The sequence below is a fragment of the Drosophila suzukii genome, chromosome 3, assembly GCF_043229965.1.
Source record: "Drosophila suzukii chromosome 3, CBGP_Dsuzu_IsoJpt1.0, whole genome shotgun sequence".
In the NCBI taxonomy this organism is placed as follows: Eukaryota; Metazoa; Arthropoda; class Insecta; order Diptera; family Drosophilidae; genus Drosophila; species Drosophila suzukii.
The window spans coordinates 4038209-4059507 of record NC_092082.1 but is presented as its reverse complement, the minus strand read 5'-3'; the positions used below and the strand labels follow the sequence as shown (position 1 = coordinate 4059507).

At 40.8% G+C, this 21299-nt stretch overlaps 6 protein-coding genes across 7 annotated transcripts; 5 read left to right on the top strand and 1 right to left on the bottom strand.

Annotated features, from left to right (window-relative positions):
* Nucleotides 1–28: 28 nt before the first annotated feature.
* Nucleotides 29–4053, top strand: LOC108013563 (uncharacterized). Its single transcript, XM_065864570.2, has 10 exons — nucleotides 29–328; nucleotides 389–780; nucleotides 831–916; nucleotides 976–1077; nucleotides 1136–1661; nucleotides 1786–2872; nucleotides 2930–3224; nucleotides 3284–3455; nucleotides 3510–3854; nucleotides 3912–4053. The coding sequence occupies exons 1-10, from the start codon at nucleotides 193–195 to the stop codon at nucleotides 4041–4043; spliced, it is 3273 nt and encodes a 1090-aa protein (XP_065720642.2). The 5' UTR covers nucleotides 29–192; the 3' UTR covers nucleotides 4044–4053.
* Nucleotides 4054–4188: 135 nt separating this feature from the next.
* LOC108013561 (uncharacterized) lies at nucleotides 4189–8195 on the top strand. The gene is made up of 10 exons (XM_017079477.4): nucleotides 4189–4332; nucleotides 4389–4777; nucleotides 4824–4909; nucleotides 4968–5069; nucleotides 5124–5411; nucleotides 5474–5690; nucleotides 5800–7274; nucleotides 7327–7498; nucleotides 7554–7898; nucleotides 7969–8195. Exons 1-10 carry the CDS (start codon nucleotides 4194–4196, stop codon nucleotides 8098–8100), a joined length of 3345 nt encoding a protein of 1114 aa, XP_016934966.2. The 5' UTR covers nucleotides 4189–4193; the 3' UTR covers nucleotides 8101–8195.
* Nucleotides 8196–8282: 87 nt separating this feature from the next.
* LOC108013631 (seminase) lies at nucleotides 8283–11924 on the top strand. Its single transcript, XM_017079577.4, has 2 exons — nucleotides 8283–8925; nucleotides 11682–11924. The coding sequence occupies exons 1-2, from the start codon at nucleotides 8310–8312 to the stop codon at nucleotides 11900–11902; spliced, it is 837 nt and encodes a 278-aa protein (XP_016935066.2). The 5' UTR covers nucleotides 8283–8309; the 3' UTR covers nucleotides 11903–11924.
* Nucleotides 11925–12052: 128 nt separating this feature from the next.
* LOC118877361 (seminase) lies at nucleotides 12053–12968 on the top strand. The gene is made up of 2 exons (XM_036815852.3): nucleotides 12053–12665; nucleotides 12751–12968. Exons 1-2 carry the CDS (start codon nucleotides 12053–12055, stop codon nucleotides 12966–12968), a joined length of 831 nt encoding a protein of 276 aa, XP_036671747.2.
* Nucleotides 12969–13203: 235 nt separating this feature from the next.
* Nucleotides 13204–16515, bottom strand: LOC108012307 (nardilysin). Of its 2 annotated transcripts, XM_036815851.3 has the most exons (2): nucleotides 14481–16515; nucleotides 14277–14413 (listed from the first exon to the last, which is right to left on the bottom strand). In XM_036815851.3, the coding sequence occupies exons 1-2, from the start codon at nucleotides 16428–16430 to the stop codon at nucleotides 14393–14395; spliced, it is 1971 nt and encodes a 656-aa protein (XP_036671746.2). In that variant the 5' UTR covers nucleotides 16431–16515; the 3' UTR covers nucleotides 14277–14392. The 2 variants fall into 2 exon arrangements, with proteins under 2 accessions (XP_016933097.3, XP_036671746.2); XM_017077608.4 differs by having other exon boundaries at nucleotides 13204–16515.
* A 292-nt stretch (nucleotides 16516–16807) lies between these two features.
* On the top strand, nucleotides 16808–17910 carry Sems (Seminase). Its single transcript, XM_017078105.4, has 2 exons — nucleotides 16808–17440; nucleotides 17656–17910. The coding sequence occupies exons 1-2, from the start codon at nucleotides 16828–16830 to the stop codon at nucleotides 17907–17909; spliced, it is 867 nt and encodes a 288-aa protein (XP_016933594.2). The 5' UTR covers nucleotides 16808–16827; the 3' UTR covers nucleotide 17910.
* The last annotated feature ends 3389 nt before the right edge of the window (nucleotides 17911–21299 follow it).

Below are 21299 nucleotides of genomic sequence, written 5' to 3'. Positions count from 1 at the left end.
GCAGTATTCTTATCTTATGATATAATTTAAGAAAACTAACTTCATTACATACACAATCCTGGTTCCATCTTTCAGACGTATACAAATACTCAACAATAAAACAACAAAAAAAACACAAACATAAACAAAAAATAAAACAAAATACAAAATACAAAAACTATTTAGGAGGATAATAACACCGGTTTTTGGAAAATGGTTAAGATGGTTAAAGGTGCTGCTTCTACTAAGGATGCAGTGAGTCTGATAAGCGAATCGGAAATATTGGAAAGGCAAAAAAATTACACTATTCGACTGCACGATATTGGTGTCGCCTGTTCGACATTCAAGAGTAACATGGATCAACTACATTTAGTGATGGTTGAGGTTCTAATCAGTTCAATATTCTTAGATTCACTCGCTCAGTTTCGAGATCTGGAGGAAGAACGGACTAATCAAGACCGTTGGGATCAGTTTACCCGGTGTGATGGCCTGCCAAAGGTCCGATCTCCAGTCGAGATCAGAACATTTTTGGCCAAGATTCGTCACTTCGAAGAGATCGAAACTAACAACTCCATTGACTGGACTCTGGGAGTGGACGAGCGTAGTATTCTGACACAGAATATTTACCACAAGGACCTAACACGAGCAACATTGCAAGAAACGTCTTGCGATAATCCTGGTTCTTATTTCGAGACCAACTTAAAGAATTGCCTAGAAATATTGCGACAGGTGGATGCTTTGATGGACAACGAGGTGGAAATGGAGCGCATGAGTTTGAAAGTACAGCTTGATCTTATGGAGGTTAGTGGCATCTGAACAAAAGAGTGGCTAATCCAAAGAACTGCTTATAGGTTTACAAAGACGTCCAACGGGAGATAGAAAGCCTCTTCGACCGTCTTACATATCGGCTATTGCGAATGCAAAAGGTCTACATGGAGTTAGTATTTTTTCTTTATTACTGCAGTGTTTTTTAATATGCTAATGATTTTACTCTAGGTCTGCTAATGGAATAGTGGCTAGGTGGAGCCACTCATGTGATTCATGGCGCATGGACCTTTGGGGTCTTTACAATGTTCCCATAATCTTTAAGCAACTGGAGTAAGCTTCCGGGCATAGCTTTAAAGAGGTTGGGTATTACCACCTATCTGTCTTACAGTGTTCCATTGATGTTGGCCGACTTTAAAGCCACGCAAGTCACGGTCCAGTTACCATTGAGTGTCCTGTGTGATTGCGTCACTTTACGCTGTGTCCACACCAGTTTTGACCATCGTTCGGAGGATGCGAAGAGCTACGAAACACCGACAGTCGACGCCAGTGTTGTTCCCATTTCTGGAATAACTGAAATGGAAGAGTCGGTGGTTGGTGAGTGGTTGATGCAGCATGACATACAGGAGGAGACTTTGGAAAGCATGAACCAAAAACGAGAGGAGTACGAAGAACTAATGCAGCTCATTGCCGAGCGGACCGAACAGGCTGCCAAGGAGGCGAAGTTTGGTAAAGCTGCCGATGGTAGTAAGCGGCCGAAGATAGTCATCCCTAAGACCCCGAAGATGGTGCCCCTCGTACCGCAAGGAATGTTTCCCGAAATCTATAACGAGTTTCTTCAACGCGAGGATAATCAATACAAGAAGTTTCTGGATAGTTATTACCATCCAAAACTTCTACGCCTGTCGTCCGAGGAGGTAAGTACTACACAGGGTACTAATTAGATATAATTATATATAAGTAATTGTGGGGGTTAATATAATACTTTAGTAGATTGTGGAAAGAGGGCCCCTGCTTAAATACATGTTAAACCATCCTTAGATAAATCTTAGGGAGTGTATTATCATTGGCGGAGTCTATAACATTACATTTGTTCGGCGACCTGACCAAACGCAATACGAAAAGTTTAATATTATTTTGCACGAGGATGGACGCCTTCTGCATATTATAGCTGATGTGGTGGCTCGAGTTGAAGGCAACTTTCGAAGCACCCATGTTTCCGATTTCACCAGAATGACCTTTGCTAGCAGCCAGTTGAAGCTGGACGATAATGAGCTGCCATTCTTCGTTGTTACCGTGAAGTTGCCCCCAGATCTCTGCAGGTGGGGCAAACCCGAGGTGTGCCATTATTTGAGAGAGGTGGAGGCACCTCCACGGACACCGGATAGGAGTACCCTCGTTACGCTCAATATTGTTGAACCCCAACGGATATCATCGCAATTAGTCCAAAGAGAAGACAGCGCCATCCGATCAACATTCGGCAATCAGTTTTATCCCACTCTCAGATCAATCCTAAGGCAAAGTATTACCTACGCACCTAACCTTGAAAAAGGATCTCCTATCCAGGATTTTCATTTGAACAAAGCTTTAAATAAGATTGAAATTATGAAGTTAAAAAACATATGCCTGCCCCGCATAATTTCCTCATTTAAGCTTCCAAGTGAATTTACTGAAGACAATCTAACGTCAGAAGCCCAAAAGTCAAGGCCGAATCGCTTATTGAAAAGGACTGAAACCGATTTGGCTGTGGAGACTAAACTTGCACCACCGGAAGACTTTGATTATGCATCGCAAGAACGCCCCGAAAGGGTGTTTCCCATTTTTGAAAAGACAGTTCCTGTAGCATTTAGTCCTGCTGGTAATTCGAATACCACCGATTCTACTGATACAACAACAGCCTGTGGATTATTGTCCACACTGGAAACCATCAAAGGAAAGTACTTGCGCAAGCCATTACAACTGTTAGAACAAATCGAAGTCGTACCTAAGAAGGCCGAGAAAAGGTTGGAGGTAAAAAATGTAGAGGTGGTAAAAAGTTCATCAAGTCTTAGGGATAAAGTGTCTGCTGCGAATGTAAGTGATAGAAGAAGTTTTACAAATGCAAGTGAGAGAAAGAGTGCTACAGAAGGTAATCTTGGGTTCTAAAATAATGAGTCAGATTAAAAGATTAAACATATATTCTCAGACTTAGCCAGAGGTCCAGAGCAAAAAGCAACCAGAAGAAGTGGTTCTGTCAACAGGCGGCGATCGGCGCGAAAGTCTGGCAAGGTAGAAGACCCTTTCAAGTTTCGCTATGAAGAAAGGGAACCAGGAGTATTGCTTGATCACTGGACCAAAGAGCACATTATCGAATCGACCATTGATCACCAGACTAACACACTCACCTTCAGGACGACCCGTTTGGGAATTTTTGGACTGGCCTTCAAACGATACGAACACTTTCCCTTCCGTGATTGGTGTCTGCAGCCAAATGAGAATAAGTAAGTGGGAGCTAATATCCGTGGAGATCTTTTGCTAACCTAAATCCCAACTCATGCAGTCCAGATGAGATAATTCTCAGCTTGGACACATTCCATGCGCGCATGTTTTTCTACATCACATCCCAGGGTGTACGTGGCTATGTGACTGACCTGACCAAGGGGTATACGGCTAAGCCAGTTAAGTACCTAGAGATTGTGGAGCCAATCTCGGACTTTCGCGTATTGCGTAAGGTAAGTTAATGCAAAGGATTTTCACCCAGATCACCTTTCGAACTTTCTTTACAGTTACTTGTGGAAAAGAACTTCAACATTTTCGCAGAGAACGATGCCAGCTTTTACATCACAAATGGTTACTTCTCCATCAAGCACGTGGCCACTGAGCTTCACACCTACAATACCATGGCCCTGCAATGCAAATTGATGAAATTCTATCGATCCAGCTGGAATCGACTGGCCACACGACGCGACGTCATTATGGACATGAAGATAGCGAAAGACAACTCGGACTTCTCAGAGGTCACAATGCGTATAACACCCGAGAAGACAACATTTGTCAAAATCTCCGAAATGTGTTCCGATGATATAAATGTGGTCAAGCTTCGTTACGAGGAAACTTGGCGAAACGTCAATGTGAGTAAATATTATTATATTTATTAATAATGTAATACAATCCCATGCAAATCGCAGAACTATAATGATTTCGGTCAGGCCATTCAATCGTTGAATCCCCATTCCCAGGAGGGATCTAATAAAGAAGCTATGCTATTCGTCTACATTAAAAGGCTCCTGAATGAGATTCGTCCCTTAAGTTACTCCTAGGATCTTCGGCACTTCTGTATAAATTTTACAATAATTCGTATTCTCGAACTAAAGTGATTTTTACAAAATGACATTGCTGTCAATTACATTTACAAACTGACACTAGTACACACACAAAAATACACAAAAAAAAAACAAAAAAAGAAAAAAATGGTAAAAAGAAAAAGCAAGGTCCAGGCATCCCAAAAGCCCACCGTAGAACTCCTTTCGGAGGACGAGTGGATGGCCCGGAGAAATACGTATATGCAGCGTTTAGCGGACCTTAGGACAAGTGTTGCCTTTATAGATGGTAAATTATATTCCTTTTTTGTGAAGAAGATATAGTTTAAAAAACCTTTCCCCCAGATGCCATCGACGAGCACAATGAACTGCAGAAACAGCAGTTGCAGGATAAAAAGTGGAACAGTTACTTGGCCTGTGACGGTCTACCAAGTCCCAAAAGTCCTGCCGAAATTCGAAAGTTTATCGCCCAGCTGAACTTTTTGGAAAAAGAGTCCTGCGCTAATGATATCAGCTGGCTTCTTCCGGTGGACGAGCGGAGCTTACTCTCGCAAGCTCCAGACCGCAAGGACATGACCCGGAGGAACTTACAAAAAAATAGGCCAAATATCGGTCAGTTCTTCGATGATACTGTGCAGCGTATCCTGGCAACCATCAGACGTGTGGAAAGAGTATTACGCAACGATAACGAGCTCCTTCGTTTGCCAACTTTTCAAATCCTTGAACTGGATAAGGTAATAGCTTCTTATAGATAAAGAGATACTATATTTGTTCTTCTAGATACCCTCAGAACTGCATGCGGATATAGATAGTTTCTTCGATAAGCTCACATACCGCGTAATCTGTTCCCCCCAAGCCTATATGACGTAAGGTCTTGTGAGCTTACCAAAGGACTTACCTCTTCTAACTTTTTTTGTTTCCTAGAAACAAGGGTAGTATCTTGACGTCTTTTTGCTATAGCTCCAGAAACTTTGATTTCCAAATATGGGGACTCCAAGACGTACCCATTCGTTTCAACTATATGAAGTAAATAGTTTAAGTAACTTCGAATTTTTTGATGCTATCAATCTTTGATTTAAGACTACCGATTATGTGGTCTGATCTCAACTGCGTTGGAGTGACTCTTCAGATGCCACTTAGTGTTCTTCGCGACAATTTAACCCTCCGGTGTGTACACACTTTTTTTGACCCGTACTCCCCACTGGCCAAGAGCTATGAGCTAGCCGTTGATAATTATATGAGCCCAAATTGTGGACTTGTGGACATCGGGGACAGTGTGATGACCGAATGGATGACCCAGATAGATATTCAGGAGGACATTATGACGAAAATGAACACGGAGATGCAGTTATACAACGATTCAATTGCGTAAATACAGCTTGACTTGGGTTAAGAACCTTTTGCGTTAATATATTAACCTTTTCTTAAAGCGCAATCGCAGCGGCCGAAGCGAAACAGAAAAAAAATACCGAAAGTAATGAAACAAGAAGGAAATCCATCCCAAAGACTCCTAAAATGCCGCAAGAACTACCAGTAGGCATGTTTCCAGACCCCTACAAGATATTCCTCGAACACGACAAGCGAGATTGCATCGACTTCTTTCAGCGAAATTTTCATCCTAACCAACTAAACTTGTTGCCTTACGAGGTAATGTAGCGAAATATGTAAAAGTATCTCAAAAACAATGTTTTTTTATGCTTTTTGCCACTGTGTTAATTAATATACCTCTGTTTATTAATACAATCTTATCTCTAAGGTTAACCTGCGCCGTTTTATCATCATGGGCGGCGTTATATCGCTCGTCTTTGTGGGAAAGGCCAAACATACCGCCTTTGAAAAGTTCAATATAACGCTTCACGAAGATGGACGTGTTTTGCGTAAGCAAGTGGATGTTTTGGAAGGCATGAATGAGGAATCCATACGTCGGTCTACTAAACCTAGCATTCTGCAAAGACCGAGTCGTATGGAAATGAGGCGAGATCCGGACCTAGAGGAAGCCTCTGAAATCCACTTGCACTTGGAGCCGGATGAGCTGCCGTTTTACTTTCTCACTTTCAAGGTGCCCAACCATTTGTGCTTATGGGGCGAACCCATGGTTTGTCAATTTGTTGAGGACGAAATCGAAAAACTGCAGGAAGCAGAGATGGAGAGTGTGGCGGAAAAGACTGATAAAAAGAAAAAACATTTTCGAAAGCCTTCACGAAAACCTTCCGATAACGTGCAGAACGCGCGTACACCCTCAAAGGGTATAACTGCAAAGGGAGAAAATCCGGATGAAAGTGGTAAACCGAATTACCACAGGCCAACAAGAGAAAGTTCTATAAACATTTATAGACCATCGGCATTGGCAATTGTGCGACAGGGAAGTTCGGAACCGGAACCTGTAAATCATGGTCCACTGAAAAACTTTGAGCTACTGGAGGTGCCACTGTCACGACGGAAGATTCGTCTACTTCAGGACCACTGCCTAACCCGAATCATATCCTCGTTTAAGTTCCCGCAGGAGTTTAAAGATGGTGATCTCGAAGAAAAAGCCATCAAAAACACAACAGGCCCGAGTCTTTACAGACGGCGTGAAGCCAATTCTGTTGAATATGCGCGGACTGAGGATTACTTCTTCAACTATGAGGATCAGTCCAATCCCGAGCGAGTGTATCCAAAGTTTCCTGTGCTGAAGGATCTACAGCTGGAGCTTGGCAGGGAGCATGCAACCAAAAAGGATACTTCGATGTATGGCCTTGTACTGACACTGGACGACATCAAGGAGAAATACATGGATGCCCCCAAAAAGATAACTGATCAACTGGTCACTCAAGGCGTCAGAATGAGCAGACGCACTCTTCAGGAGCCACTTAATTCGAGTCGATTTCGACGACAAAGTTCCTTCGTGAGACGGTCTTTTAGACAGTTAGGATTGGAAGCTAGCACCGTGAGCGTGGGTGAGTTACGATCGGCAGAAATGGAGTACGAACTCAGCGAAGCCAGCGAGTCCAGCGATCCCATTCGAAAGTCTAGAAAAGAAAGTCGTTTACCATCGGAAAGTGTTTCTCGGAATTATGAAGTCATAAAGGTCTTCCACTGGACCACAAAGTTTATCCTGGAATCAAAGTTTGATAAGGAGAGTAAGGTCCTTACTGTCAAGACAGATCGCTTGGGGAGCTTTGGATTCGCCTTCCAGCGATACACGCACTTTCCTTTTAGTCACTGGGAACTGGAGAAGAACGAGGAGAAGTAATATACTTACTGAAACCTTATTTAACAATGATTAATTTAACTTTTGCAGTCCCGATGAGATCATCTTTACCTTGGATACCCACCATGTGCGTGTAGTCTTCTTTATCACCAGGGATGGCATTCGATGTCATGCGATTGATATACCCAAGGAGTACATTGCCAGACCCTACAAATATATAGATATTGAGAAACCTATCTCAGATTTCGTCGAGCTTCGCAAGGTTCATGTCTGGAGCTTCCCTGATATTTCCATAGTTTACTATACCCCCATTACAGCGCCTCCAGGATATGAACCTGAATGTGTTTGCGGAGCTTGACGCTTGTTTCTACATCGATCAGGGCTATTTTTCGCAGAAGCATCTGGCAGCCGAGTTGCATATCTACGATGCCATCGCTGTGCATATCAAGCTGATGAAGTTCAGCCGTAGTCAGTGGAACCGCCTGGCTACAGATAGGGATCTGTTGCTCTGTCTAAAGAATACCAAAGATGTGCACGATGGAGCGGAGGTAACGGTCCGGGTAACGCCCGAAATCTCAACCTTCGTAGAGGTTTCGGAGCTTTGCACGGAAGATCTGAGTGCGATAAAACTGAACTACAAGAATACCTGGCGAAATATTGGGGTAGGGACTATAAATGGGTTAAGACAATTAAAATATGTTAAAATAATCAATACCATCCTCATCTTTTTAGACCTACTCGGATCTACATCAGGTGATCAACTCCATGTACTCGTATGCCACGGATGTGCGTAATCGCGATGCCAACCAGATGTACTATCTTCGCCAGCTTCTTCAGGAGATCCGACCCCTGAGCTTTTCCTAGATCCACGAACGCTGCACAACTAACAACTGCCAAACAAAAATACAGATCACAGCGTACACTTTCACATTAACAGCAATTAAAAGCAATTGCCTTACAACAAAGTCTTGAATCATTTCCATTATTTTGGTTTAAGTGGGTTCTCCACACTTTAATACTGGAGTGGGTTAGAAATCAACTTGGTTTTTTGTAATCTTCTTTCCGCGAATGAAATGCAACGCCTGCTGGCTTGCTGCTTGCTGGCCACCACTCTATCCAGGATTGATGTCCTTGCCCAGACCCTGAACCTGAGCCAAGCCATCGATGTGAAGAAGTTGGCCAAAATAGTAGTGCCTCCGAAATTTGAAACTCGTGTTGTTGGCGGTCGTGTCACTACAAATGAGAAGCTGGGCGGCTATCTAATTGCACTGCGCTACGACAAGGAGTTCATTTGTGGTGGCACCCTGCTTCACGAACTCATCGTCCTGACGGCTGCCCATTGCTTTTCGGGTCGAGAGAAGATCAAGGAATGGGTGGCAGTTGGCGCCACTTCCAAGCTAAGTGATAAAGGTATTCAACGCAAAGTTAAGGAAGTCATCAAGTCCGCCCAGTTTAGCGAAGATGACATGAACATGGATGTGGCCGTGGTGCGGCTGAAAAGCCCCATGAAGGGCAAAAAAATTGGAAAACTATCACTGTGCTCCACTTACCTGAAACCGGGTCTGGAACTAGTGGTTTCTGGCTGGGGAATGACCGATCCCAATGGTCTTCGCCCGCAGAACCTATTGCGCACTATTACAGTGCCAATTTTAGATAAAAGAACTTGTAGATCTTCCTATTGGCCAGCGGGTGAGTGGGATGCAACTTATAAGTACGGTTATGTGTCTCATTCTGAAAGACATTAGAGTTACGAAGAGATCGAACATAAAAATGGGTTACAAATTTGAATTTTTTTTAGAGGTGGATTTAAATTTAGAATATTAGGAAATTTAACTACGAACTCATAAAGGTATCAACCTTTAAAATCAAGATAGAGTTACCCAAGTTATGAAATTTGTAAGAACGGTTTTTGGCATCCATTCTGACACCTATTGGAATTACGGAAAATTCGAACATAAAAATGGGTAAAAAATTTGGCCCTCTTTTAAAATAAAGATTTCAATTTAGAATATTAGGGAATTCAACCACGAACTCATAGAGGTATCAAACTTCAAAATCGGAATAAAATTACTAAAGTTATGGAATCTAGAAGTGCAGTTTTGGGGTCCCATTCTGAAAATCATTGGAGTTACGGAAAAATCGAACATGAAAATGGGGTAAAATTTAGACCCTCTTTCAAAAGGAATATTTAAATGTGGAATGTTCGAGAATTCAACTACAAACTCAAAGAGGTATCAAACTTCAAAATCGGAATAAAATTACTAAAGTTATGGAATCTAGAAGTGCAGTTTTGGGGTACCGTTCTGATGAAAATGGGGTAAAACTTAGACCCTCTTTTAAAGGGAATATTTAAATGTGGAATGTTAGAGAATTCAACCACAAACTCAAAGAGGTATCAAAGTTCAAATTCGGAGTAAAATTACTGAAGTTATGGAATCTAGAAGTGCTGTTTTGGGGTCCCATTCTGAAATCCATTGGAATTACGGAAAAATCGAACATGAAAATGGGCTAAAATTTAGACCCTCTTTCAAGGGGAATATTTAAATGTGGAATGTTAGAGAATTCAACCACAAACTCAAAGAGGTATCAAACTTCAAAATCGGAATAAAATTACTAAAGTTATGGAATCTAGAAGTGCAGTTTTGGGGTACCGTTCTGATGAAAATGGGGTAAAACTTAGACCCTCTTTTAAAGGAACTATTTAAATGTGAAATGTTAGAGAATTCAACCACAAACTCAAAGAGGTATCAACCTTCAAAATCGGAATAAAATTACTAAAGTTATGGAATCTAGAAGTGCAGTTTTGGGGTACCATTCTGAAAACCATTGGAGTTACGGAAAAATCGAACATGAAAATGGGGTAAAATTTAGACCCTCTTTCAAGGGGAATATTTAAATGTGGAATGTTAGAGAATTCAACCACAAACTCAAAGAGGTATCAAACTTCAAAATCGGAATAAAATTACTAAAGTTATGGAATCTAGAAGTGCAGTTTTGGGGTCCCATTCTGAAAGCCCATTGGCATTACAGGAAAATCGAACATGAAAATGGGTTACATTTTTGACCCTCCTTTAAAGGATACATTTGAATGTAGAATATAAGAGAATTTAACCACAAATTCATTGAGGTATCCCATGTCCAAATCGGGATCCAATAACTCAAGTTATGGATTCTAGATGTGCAGTTTTGGGTTCCCACACTGAAAGCCATTGGAATTACAGAAAAATCGAACATGAAAATGGGTTAAAATTGTGACCCTCTTTTAAGAGATATATTTGAATGTAGAGTTTTAGAGAATTTCACCACAAACTCATAGAGGTATCCCACATCAAAATCGGAGTTCAACAACTCTAGTTTTGGAATCCAGAAGTGCAGTTTTGGGTTCCTATACTGAAACCCATTGGATTTACGGAAAAATCGAACATGAAAATGGGGTAAAATTTAGACCCTCTTTCAAAGGGAATATTTAAATGTGGAATGTTAGAGAATTCAACCACAAACTCAAAGAGGTATCAAACTTCAAATTCGGAGTAAAATTACTGAAGTTATGGAATCTAGAAGTGCTGTTTTGGGGTCCCATTCTGAAATCCATTGGAATTACGGAAAAATCGAACATGAAAATGGGCTAAAATTTAGACCCTCTTTCAAGGGAAATATTTAAATGTGGAATGTTAGAGAATTCAACCACAAACTCATAGAGGTATCAAACTTCAAAATCGGAATAAAATTACTAAAGTTATGGAATCTAGAAGTACAGTTTTGGGGTACCGTTCTGAAAGCCATTGGAGTTACGGAAAAATCGAACATGAAAATGGGGTAAAATTTAGACCCTCTTTCAAAGGGAATATTTAAATGTGGAATGTTAGAGAATTCAACCACAAACTCAAAGAGGTATCAAACTTCAAAATCGGAATCGAATTACCGAAGTTATGAAATATATAAGTACGGTTTTTGGCTCCCAATTTGAAAGCCATTGGAATTACGAAAAAATCGAACATAAAAATGGGCTAGAAAAGTGACCCTCTCTTAAAAGAAAGGTTCTTATGTACAGTTTTACAGTTTATCAACCTTTAAAATCGGGATCGATTTACCCAAGTTACGAAATTTATAAGTACGGTTTTTGGCTCCTATTTTAAAACCCATTGAAATTACGAAAAAATCGAACATGAAAATGGGCTAAAAATGTGACCTTTTAAAAGAAAGATTCTTATGTAGAATATTAGGAAAATCAACTATTAACTCATAGAGGTATCAATCTATTAAATCGGTATCGAATTACTCTAGTTTTAAAATTTATAAGTACGGGTTTTTGCTCCCATTCTAAAAGTCATTGGAATTACGGAAAAATTAAAAAAAAAAATGGTTAAAAAATACAGACTTTAATGCAGAATATTAAAGAATTCTACAACAAGCTCATTAATAAAATTAATTCATTCTTTGTGCAGTTAATATAACAGACAGCATGTTTTGCGCCGGATTGCTGGGGAAGAAGGATGCCTGCACATTTGACTCCGGCGGTCCGCTGGTTTACAAGAAGCAAATCTGTGGGATCGTGTCCTTTGGAATCGGGTGTGCCAGCAGACGTTATTCCGGCGTCTACACGGATGTCATGTACGTAAAGCCCTTTATCGAGAAGAGCATTAAGGTGTTGTTGGCGAAAAGTTGAATAAATTGTACAAACTAAGGAATGTGTCATTTGATTATGTCATAAATAACTACCATTAGAGCCGCATTAGTGGATTTCTTTACGCTTAAATATTGGCTTGTGCATAAAATCATTTTCGCAAGTATCATTTTGATCCATTCCCTCTTTGCAATGCGAAGTCTTCTGGGATGCATCGTGCTGGTTACCGCTCTGGTTTCGGACCACGTTCATGGCCAGGAGATCACCAATCACACTATCGATGTGGAAAAGGTGGCCAAATTGGTCCTTCCAAATAATCATGACACTCGCGTTATCGGCGGCCAAGTTACCACAAACTGGAAGTTGGGTGGATACCTAATGGCATTAGTATATGCCGGAGATTTTGTCTGCGGTGGCACTCTTATCCATGACCTCATCGTTCTGACGGCGGCCCACTGCTTTTTGGGCCGAATGAAGGTTTCGGATTGGACTGTGGTTGCCGGTATTTCGAAGCTCGATCAAAAAGGTGTACGTCGCAAAGTAAAGGACTTTATCTTGTCTGAAAAGTTTAAAGAGGAAGATATGAATATGGATGTGGCCGTGATGCTTCTGAAAAGTTCTTTGAGAGTCAAGGGTATTGGAAAACTATCGTTATGCTCGGTAAACCTTAACCCAGGTCTTGAACTAACTGTTTCTGGATGGGGTATGACCGTTGCCAGAGGAAGTGGGCCGCAGACATTACTACGTACGGTCACCGTGCCAATTATTCACAAGAGTAACTGTCGTGCCGCCTATCAGCCAATGGGTAAGTTATTTTGGATGGACGCAAAGGTTTTAAGCATATAATACAGAAGAACTACATTAATTTTATATCGTTATTCATGGTGCAGCTAAAATAACAGACAGTATGATATGCGCCTCAGTATTGGGAAAAAAAGATGCCTGCACCTACGACTCCGGAGGTCCATTGGTTTACAAAAAGCAAGTTTGCGGCATTGTGTCCTTTGGAATTGGATGTGCTAGCAAACGTTATCCTGGCGTCTACACGGATGTCATGTACGTTAAGCCCTTTATCTTAAAGAGCATTAAGGTACTTCTAAAGCGTTAAATAAAGCTTTGTTCACAATTTAGACATTTTTGAAATAAGTATGCGTTTGATCTCGGTTTAATGGCTTCTCTTCGCTTACATAATCCGTTTAGTATTGAAAGTTGTATTTCTTGCGATATTGCCTTATCCACTGTCTTAAAATTTAAAAAAAGACAAAACAGTGATCTATATAACTATATTTGAAAAGTATACGTATATACACCAAAAAATTTTAAGTCTTATTACTGATGATCAATGTACATTTATTGCTAGTGCACAGTAAAAATATTAAGATTTGTTTGCAAGGTTTGGATTAGTATTGAACAGTGGGTAGACATAAAGGGATTTCTTAAAGTTCGAAATATCTTTAATGTTTGAGGGGTCATCGCTCTCTCCCAAGAACTCAATCTTGATTTTATCGGACATTGGCTTAGTTATAGTTTGTTCCCTTGCCATATCGTGTTGGTCATCCTCCAATAAGTCTGATGCAGATCCGGATCGATTTGCTGCTTGAGAATTAGCTTGGGTTGTTGATTCTGAGGACAAAGTATGCTTTCCCACAACTTGGACAGAAAGTTTTCTTAAATTATTCTTATCATAGTCATTCAGGAAATTCAAAACATCTTCCCTCGTTAATTTATTCAGCGTTTGTATTTGCATTTCCAAACGATTAAAGAAATATTCCTTGGTGACTATTTCACTCCAATTCCGCATGACTTCCTCATCCAAACTCGTGTCTCCTAGTCTTTTTCCACTGATTAGAGTATCTCGAACATTATTAAACTCTGTATCACTCATCTGTGAAACTAGTTCAGACATTTGCGATCGAAAGGCTTCAATACGTTGCTCAACATATTCAGCTCTATGTTTCGTCTCTTGGGTATTTATAGTGATTACAAAAGCCATGATACCATACCCAATTCGCTGATGTATGCCCAAGCTGTAGCCCAACTGCTCTTGAGTCCTCAATTGGTTGAAGAACGGCTCCTCTACAATTAACTCTATCAGATCCATTAAACATTCCAATTTAAGATCACTCGGTCCAATTTGATAGTAGTTTGTTATAATTGTGTTCGAGTCATCCTCGTTTAGTGTTTTGGCCCTCAAATAATGCGATCCCAGAGGTATTTGAAGTAGGTTATTGTCCAGTGCCGATAGATTCTCAACTTTTTCGCTGTTGTATGTGAGAAGAATTTTTTGCATTAACTCTCTGGCTTGGTCTTCAGTGAAATTTCCTTGCATTAAACCTTTTGTATACATTTTTTTATGAAAATTATCTTTGAAGTTTTTAATGTCATCCAAGCTTATTGCATCAATGGCCTCATATTTCGAAATCATGCTAAAACGTTGATTTTCCAATACGCTAAGACGCAGATCAAGATTTAAAGTTCTTCCATTAATTAGAGCATTATATATTTGTCGTTTTTTGAGGTCCTTAAATGAGTTCACCTGATCCATATCCAGTTCTATAGTTTGCATCACGTTTAGCATTATTTCCACCAAGAGAGGAAGCTTTTCATTGTAGCCACTCACCCGCATAACCAATCCTTTATCACCGATATAAAGACCATACGTTAAACCTGCCTCTAAAGCCGGGTACAATTGCTCGGCTATTGTGAATTCCACTAAGTAGGTGTAAAGTACACCGAGCATATAATGCTTAACGCTTTCTCGAACCAGAGGAGTGATAAAATATAGGTTAATGTATCCATCGGGAAGTTGAAAAATGTTATCCTGTCGAAACCAGAGCTCGCAAAAATCATTTCTGATCAGAGCTTTAGGACTTCTAGAGACATGTGGCTTTCCTGCTTCTACCCAATGGAGTGTGAAATCAGTGGTTACGAATGGATTAGGTTGCGGAAATTGCAATTCCTTCAATGTGGATGGTTCTTGCCACATTTTAAGCCACTTTGGTGGCATAGAAATAGATTTGTATTGAGTTCCAAACCATGGTTCTTTCTGATCGTACTCGTTTCCTTCATATGGCATGTATGATGAGATCATTATATTAAAATTAAATTTATCAAGATGCTGTCTTAGAAGTTCTAGGTCATCCTCTTCATATTGAAAGTAAAGCTGAGGTCCTGTAAGGACATCTTTCGATGGCAGGTAATTCAAGCTCTCAACAATGCTTTGAACATTATCAATAGAGGGCAGTTCAATTTGAAATCGAAAATTATTATTGGCAATTTGTTCTAACTCTTTATATGAAACCTGAAGTTGTTCGCTATTTATTACAAGTTTAATCCATGCGAACGTAGCCTCCAATACCTCGTCCAAGTGATCAAACCCATCGTCAGTGAGATATATACACATATTGAACAGGGAGTATATCGAGTTTGAGTCAAAACTACCTCCACCAACACCTGCCATTACACTAATGCACCAAAGACGTCGACGTAAGTACGAACATAGACTTCCAACTCCTTCAAAACCCAGGAGATGTGATATTAAATAATCCGGTTTGCTGCGATATAAATTCTTCATTGGTGGCACAACCCAAGTTAACTCGACTTTGCAGACATCTTCAACAGGCTGAACTAGGAATACTTCCTTGAAGAACTGTTCCCGAAATGCTGATTGGTAATTAAACTTGGTGAAGTCAACGGAGTTCTCTTGGCTATTTGGTATATCTGAACAATGCCGCATTAGCAATTCCTCCAATTCATCTAAGGAAAGTTGGGCCTGGATTGCTACTATCATTCGATTGGAGCCGTAGTGATTTCTGCAAAACTTGTGAAGTTCCTGGTGCAGCTTGCTATTGTCAACGCCCTCTTGAAGGGACTTAAAGTTACCCCAGCTGAAAGTTCCCTGTGGATATTCATCATTCGCTAAGCTCGCTAAAATCTGATCTCTACGGACTTCGTCCCTCATAAAAGTCTGCTCAAATTCAGACTGTATGGCCGAGCGTTCGCGATTCATGGCATCGGGAAGCATTAGTGGAGCCTTTATCAAATTCATAAAAAGATCCATACTCCTATCAAGGTGGGCTTCATCCACCTCAAAGTAGAAGCAAGTCTCCTCATTCTCAGTATGCGCATTACTGAAACCTCCGCTTCTAGTCACAAACGAGTCAAATTCATTCTCAACGGGAAATTTCTCAGATCCCATAAATATCATGTGTTCCACAAAATGAGCTAATCCCTGATATTGTCGCGGTTCACTAAACGATCCCACGCCAACTAGAACAGCACAAGCCGCTAATTTACCATGAAAGTGCTCAATTGAAGAGTTCATACTTTCGCTGGAAGCTCGTTGGATTGGCGGATCTTCAACATAAGGATCTGATATAAGCATGGCGCGTAATCCATTTGATAAGCTCAAGGAACGATAAAGTTTTTTGTCCCCATCCGATTTGTCTGGCTCATCGTGATATTGAACCACAACTGCGGCCGTACTTATAGCTGTGTATTGCTGACGATTTAGCCATTTATGCACTTGCTTACTAATTCTGTGTAGGCCAAGGCGTGGCTTGAAACACATCCTCAGATCAATACGAATAATTTAAAAAATATATATTTTACGTACATTATGGTGTTTTATTTTTGACAGTTAGTCCTAAGAGTATAAGTTGGCAAATGATCGAAGATATCGAATAAATCGTTTAATAAAATAAAATTATAAAAACACATTTCTGAGAATTTCCTTATGTCAAATATTCTTCAAAACTGTATGCCCCTTCACCATAATTTGTAATGTACTTCTTGGATTTGTTAAACCTCATCTCATTAATAATTAAAATTATTCAAAAGAGTATCAGGTCGTTGTGTTAACGCAATGAAAGGCCTAAAGATATCAATTGGATTCGCTAAACCGATTGTTTTAACGCTTGGGTGAGGATTTGGTTATAGATCATATTGGAACATATTCTGTGGTCGCAATGGCACGTATCCTCGTTTGCTGCCTGGTGGTTGGCATACTAATTTTAATGGATGATATCCAGGCTCAGAAAAAAAATCAGACCATTGACTTGGCGAAGTTGGCCAAGATATTACGGCGTCCTTCCTTAAAGACCCGTGTTATTGGTGGTCATGTGACGACTATTGATAAGTTGGGCGGTTATCTTGTGGCAATGCGATACTACAACAATTTCATCTGCGGAGGCACTTTAATTCGGGATCTCATTGTCCTGACGGCGGCCCACTGTTTTGAGAACCGGAATGTCAAGGAAGGTTGGACTGTGGAGGGTGGCATCTCGAGGCTCACCGATAGTGGAGTTCGCCGTGGGGTTAAGGACATTATAAAGTCCGCTGAATTCCGGATGACTACGATGAACATGGATGTGGCTGTGGTGCTGCTGAGTAGACCCATGGTGGGGAAAAATATCGGTTTTCTAACGTTGTGCTCCACGCCTTTGACTACTGGAAAACATTTGGTCGTTTCCGGCTGGGGAATGACCCATCCGGATAACACCGGTCCGGATCAGCTGTTGCGAACGGTCACGGTTCCTGTGATCGAAAAGAGGTTCTGCCGCAATGTTTATCGGCTTTCAGGTGAGTCAATCTTAGAGATATATATGTAGATATACCACAGATCTGGATAGGAGTACCTAAAGCTTGAATAAACTTTTGGAATTACTATACTGTTCTTTCAACCTTTTCAAGGTAGCCACTCATCTAACTAATGTAACCTATTATCAGGCTAAGCCTTAACTTGAAAAACAACTTTAATCTATTTGTTCCCATATAATCCCATCTTGTTTGTGTAGCTGCTATAACGGACAGCATGTTCTGTGCGTCAGTATTGGGAAAAAAGGATGCCTGTACCTACGATTCCGGAGGTCCTTTGGTTTACGACAGGCAAGTCTGCGGTATCGTGTCGTTTGGAATCGGATGTGCCAGCAGACGATATCCTGGCGTCTATACGGATGTCCATTACGTTAAGCCCTTCATCGAAAAGGGTATTAAAGCGCTTTTAACGCGACGCAGCGGTCGAACCAAAATAAAAGCACCCAAATATTAAATCTCGTTTTTAAATACATAATTTTTGGATGGATGACAAAATGTTTTCCAATAACGCTTACCTTATTAGATACCTAGTTTCCAATCATGATGATTAAAACTTTACGAAAGTACCAGAAGGTTTTATAATTTATATTTAAATACTGACTTTTTCAGGATAGATATTTTTTTCTGTGTGACGTGCAATACTTATTTTGTTTTCTTTATTTTTCCCTCCACGACTTTCCAATCGCCAGTTATCGGTGTTCAACTTTAAATGGCACAACAGCTTGGGCGTTAATTGTTGTCATTATGTGTAAGTTTCTGGGACTTTCGCGCCCGGACCCGATGGTCGATGGTCCACTGACCATCGAGAGACCATCGACTCCTTGGGGCCATTGCGTGCAGGCGGGAGTCGGCAGCTCCTTGCTGATCATTGACTGATTCCATAATTGATTGGTCCCAGGAAGGCTGGGTCCCAAAAACTGAGGTCTGCGGTCTGAGGGTCTCCTGCTCTTCTGGCCGTGGGGCACAATTTTTTAGAAACGACGTTCAACGACTTGAGTACTTTTACTTTTGCCCCGGCCAAACGCAACGAAATGTAAATTAGCCCAACCGAGTTCGCTAAAAAGCGGGGCTACCAAAAATTTATGTGGCAGGTTTTTTTTTTGAGATCGCATGACTGACGGCCTTTCGTCCGCCGGAGCTGCGTTTTTGAATTAGTTTAATAATACAATTAATTGTTATTTATAGCTTCCTTTGCGCATCGCAAACGCAGCATTTAAGGGCTAAGATCTGTTGGCCAGACGCTATTTTGTGGCACGCAAAGGCCAATTTGGTGGGTAGACAGGTAGAACTGTCTTAACGGTTCTCAGCTGGGCCTAATAATAGAGTTGAGTTGGCCAAGTTATGTGGTTCTTGTGATGTGGGTGAGGGATAGCCGTTTAAGGGGTTGTGGGAGGAGGAGGAGGGCTCCTGGAGTAGCTCCTTCCAACTGCGCCACAGGATATTCCATATTCTCCACCGGACTCTACCCATAGCCAACATAAATATCCACAGAAATGACACTTTCCATCCCTTCCCGCGGCGCTGGTTCGCATTAAGTTTATTTATCTGCTTTTAAATGGCATTTTCACTTGCATATAATTCTTCGCGTTTTCCCTTGTAATGCGCAGTGGAAACAAAGGCAACATAATGTAACAGCCGCCATAACAGCACGAAGATGCCCAGATACTTCAGATGCCCCAGACTCTGTGCACTCCATGACTACCATTTACCACTACTATTTTTAGTAGTGTCATAAATTTATGGCACATTGTGGCAGTGGCAGTGGACTAGGCCTCTCGACTTGGCTCACGTGGAGCAGCCTGGGGCAAAAGGAGCTGAAATCGACATGCAAAACAACATGCTAGCTGGCACCTACTTTGCCCATCCAAAGATTTACCGATGAAGTCGTGAACGGGAATGCAAATCCATACTAAAACCGAATCCGAAACCAAACCGAACCGAAGCTATCCATGCCATTTGCCAATCAAACAAATCAAATAGGTAGAGCGGATTCGGTTACATCGGTTTTATAGATCCCATTTCGGATCTGTTAATTAAAAGATACACACGTACCTTCAATAGAACGGAAAGGCAAACAAATCTTTGGGGCTGGACAAACATACTGGATCAATAGCGGCACTCTGTGAGAGATACAGTATATATTCTGGGTTTTTTACGATGCGCTCACTGTTTCGAGTGTTTGACTGGCTTAAAAGCCAATAAAATTTGTTGTTAATTGTTTTGGTAAATTGAAAATTAGGTTTTGGGAAAAATCATCGCTCAAGTATGCATGGAACGAGTTCAGGCTTGAGAGTTTTGTATCGGGGTCTCCAGTTTTATGTCTGTTTGCCCAGCGCATTAACTCGGTCACTTTTAATGAACTTTGTGAGTGGAACCATCTGCCGCCATACGATCGAGCGGTCATCGGCGGTCTTAGCCCTTCCAAACGAGACAAATCGAATCGTTTTGCCGAAACCGAGCTGAACTTTAATCGGCTTAAGTGTAATTTAACTTATTTCTATGACTTTTACCATCATTCCGCCGTTGGGCCGGCAGAAATCGGTTAATTAAAGTTGTACAAAGTTCCAAGCCGATTTCATGCCGCGTTGAATCAACAAATTGTAAACTTTTCCGTACTATCCAACTAACTGTGGGTTTGGGGGGCAGGGCAGGAGCCACGGGGCGGATTGTTCAAAAAGGGGGCCATCATTTGTACTTACTTAAGTGCTTGATCATGCTGATATCATCACCTGGCAACTTTCCTTTGTTCCCTACGTACCCACAATGCAATTAGCGGGGTCTGCAGACGCCAGGTGGTCTCCAGTCTCTCGCATCTCCACTCTCATCGGCCGCAATCTTAAATCGAAAATCACCAAGAATCGGTTAAGAAATAAAAACAAGGAATGTAATTTGTATTACATTATGGGTGCAGCGAAGTTCGAGGTGGCAGCGCGTCGAAAACGATGTGCCCTTCCTTGAGTATTTCATATTTCAGTGCCCTTCTATGCGATTCTCAAAATATTTACTTAAGGACACCTCTTCTTATAAACTCAAATCTTTTAATTAGTTTTGAAGATAAAATGTGTGTAGTACTGAAGTCTTATTTTATATATTTTCATTTACTTTTGTTACATCTAATTCAACTTCCTATACAAACAGATATACCTCTACTTAGGGCACCTTAGCCTCAAAAAATTGAACCTCTGTGTTGACAGTTATTGATCGATGATATCGTAAACACAATGTTGAAATTAATTTTTATTTTGCTCTCTGTTTTCGGGCTTTTTTCCTGATCTGTTGCCTTCAATTGTACGAACTCATTGTGTTGATTTGTAATTGACTTTTATTTTGACTTCAGCGGTTGGTCTAATGAGTTCGCTTAAGCTGCTTCTAATGCAGTGGACTTCCCCTTTTCCATTTAATTTTCCACGTTTTTCCTTCATCTGTTCCCTTTCAAAGTGTCAGACAGAGAGTGGGGGAGCTCAACGTTCCAATAAGTGACACTGACTAATTCGGAACCATTAATCTCGGAGCTGCTTAGCGTCAGTCATGCTGGTGGGGCGGCCATCAATACGCATCAAAATCGAATGCGAATTGTGCATGCTTACACGGATGGTGATGCAAGTACAGCTGAGGTCAAACAAATAGATCTGCATATATATTCAGAGATTTAGAGATTATTTTAAAAAGTTATAGACATTTGTTTAATGTATAATGATATCCGTTACTTCTAACAGGCGACTAATGGTATGTATTATAGTTTAGCGAGATAAATCGAATAAATCTGGGATCTTTTGAAAAAATATGGTTTGATAGTTGTGGGGCCTTTGAGTTCAATTAATATTTTGATCAATATTTATATATA

Excerpts from the sequence above, each read along its gene's own strand:
- Sems (XM_017078105.4), top strand. The coding sequence starts at position 16,828 with ATGGCACGTATCCTCGTTTGCTGCCTGGTGGTTGGCATACTAATTTTA. Across the intron at positions 17,441-17,655 it reads CAATGTTTATCGGCTTTCAG|CTGCTATAACGGACAGCATG; the intron begins GTGAGTCAATCT and ends TTGTTTGTGTAG.
- LOC108013631 (XM_017079577.4), top strand. The coding sequence starts at position 8,310 with ATGCAACGCCTGCTGGCTTGCTGCTTGCTGGCCACCACTCTATCCAGG. Across the intron at positions 8,926-11,681 it reads ATCTTCCTATTGGCCAGCGG|TTAATATAACAGACAGCATG; the intron begins GTGAGTGGGATG and ends TTCTTTGTGCAG.
- LOC108012307 (XM_017077608.4), bottom strand. The coding sequence starts at position 16,430 with ATGTGTTTCAAGCCACGCCTTGGCCTACACAGAATTAGTAAGCAAGTG.
- LOC118877361 (XM_036815852.3), top strand. The coding sequence starts at position 12,053 with ATGCGAAGTCTTCTGGGATGCATCGTGCTGGTTACCGCTCTGGTTTCG. Across the intron at positions 12,666-12,750 it reads TGCCGCCTATCAGCCAATGG|CTAAAATAACAGACAGTATG; the intron begins GTAAGTTATTTT and ends TTCATGGTGCAG.
- LOC108013561 (XM_017079477.4), top strand. The coding sequence starts at position 4,194 with ATGGTAAAAAGAAAAAGCAAGGTCCAGGCATCCCAAAAGCCCACCGTA. Across the intron at positions 4,333-4,388 it reads AAGTGTTGCCTTTATAGATG|ATGCCATCGACGAGCACAAT; the intron begins GTAAATTATATT and ends CCTTTCCCCCAG. Across the intron at positions 7,275-7,326 it reads CTGGAGAAGAACGAGGAGAA|TCCCGATGAGATCATCTTTA; the intron begins GTAATATACTTA and ends TAACTTTTGCAG.
- LOC108013563 (XM_065864570.2), top strand. The coding sequence starts at position 193 with ATGGTTAAGATGGTTAAAGGTGCTGCTTCTACTAAGGATGCAGTGAGT. Across the intron at positions 917-975 it reads ATGCAAAAGGTCTACATGGA|GTCTGCTAATGGAATAGTGG; the intron begins GTTAGTATTTTT and ends ATTTTACTCTAG. Across the intron at positions 1,078-1,135 it reads ATAATCTTTAAGCAACTGGA|TGTTCCATTGATGTTGGCCG; the intron begins GTAAGCTTCCGG and ends TCTGTCTTACAG.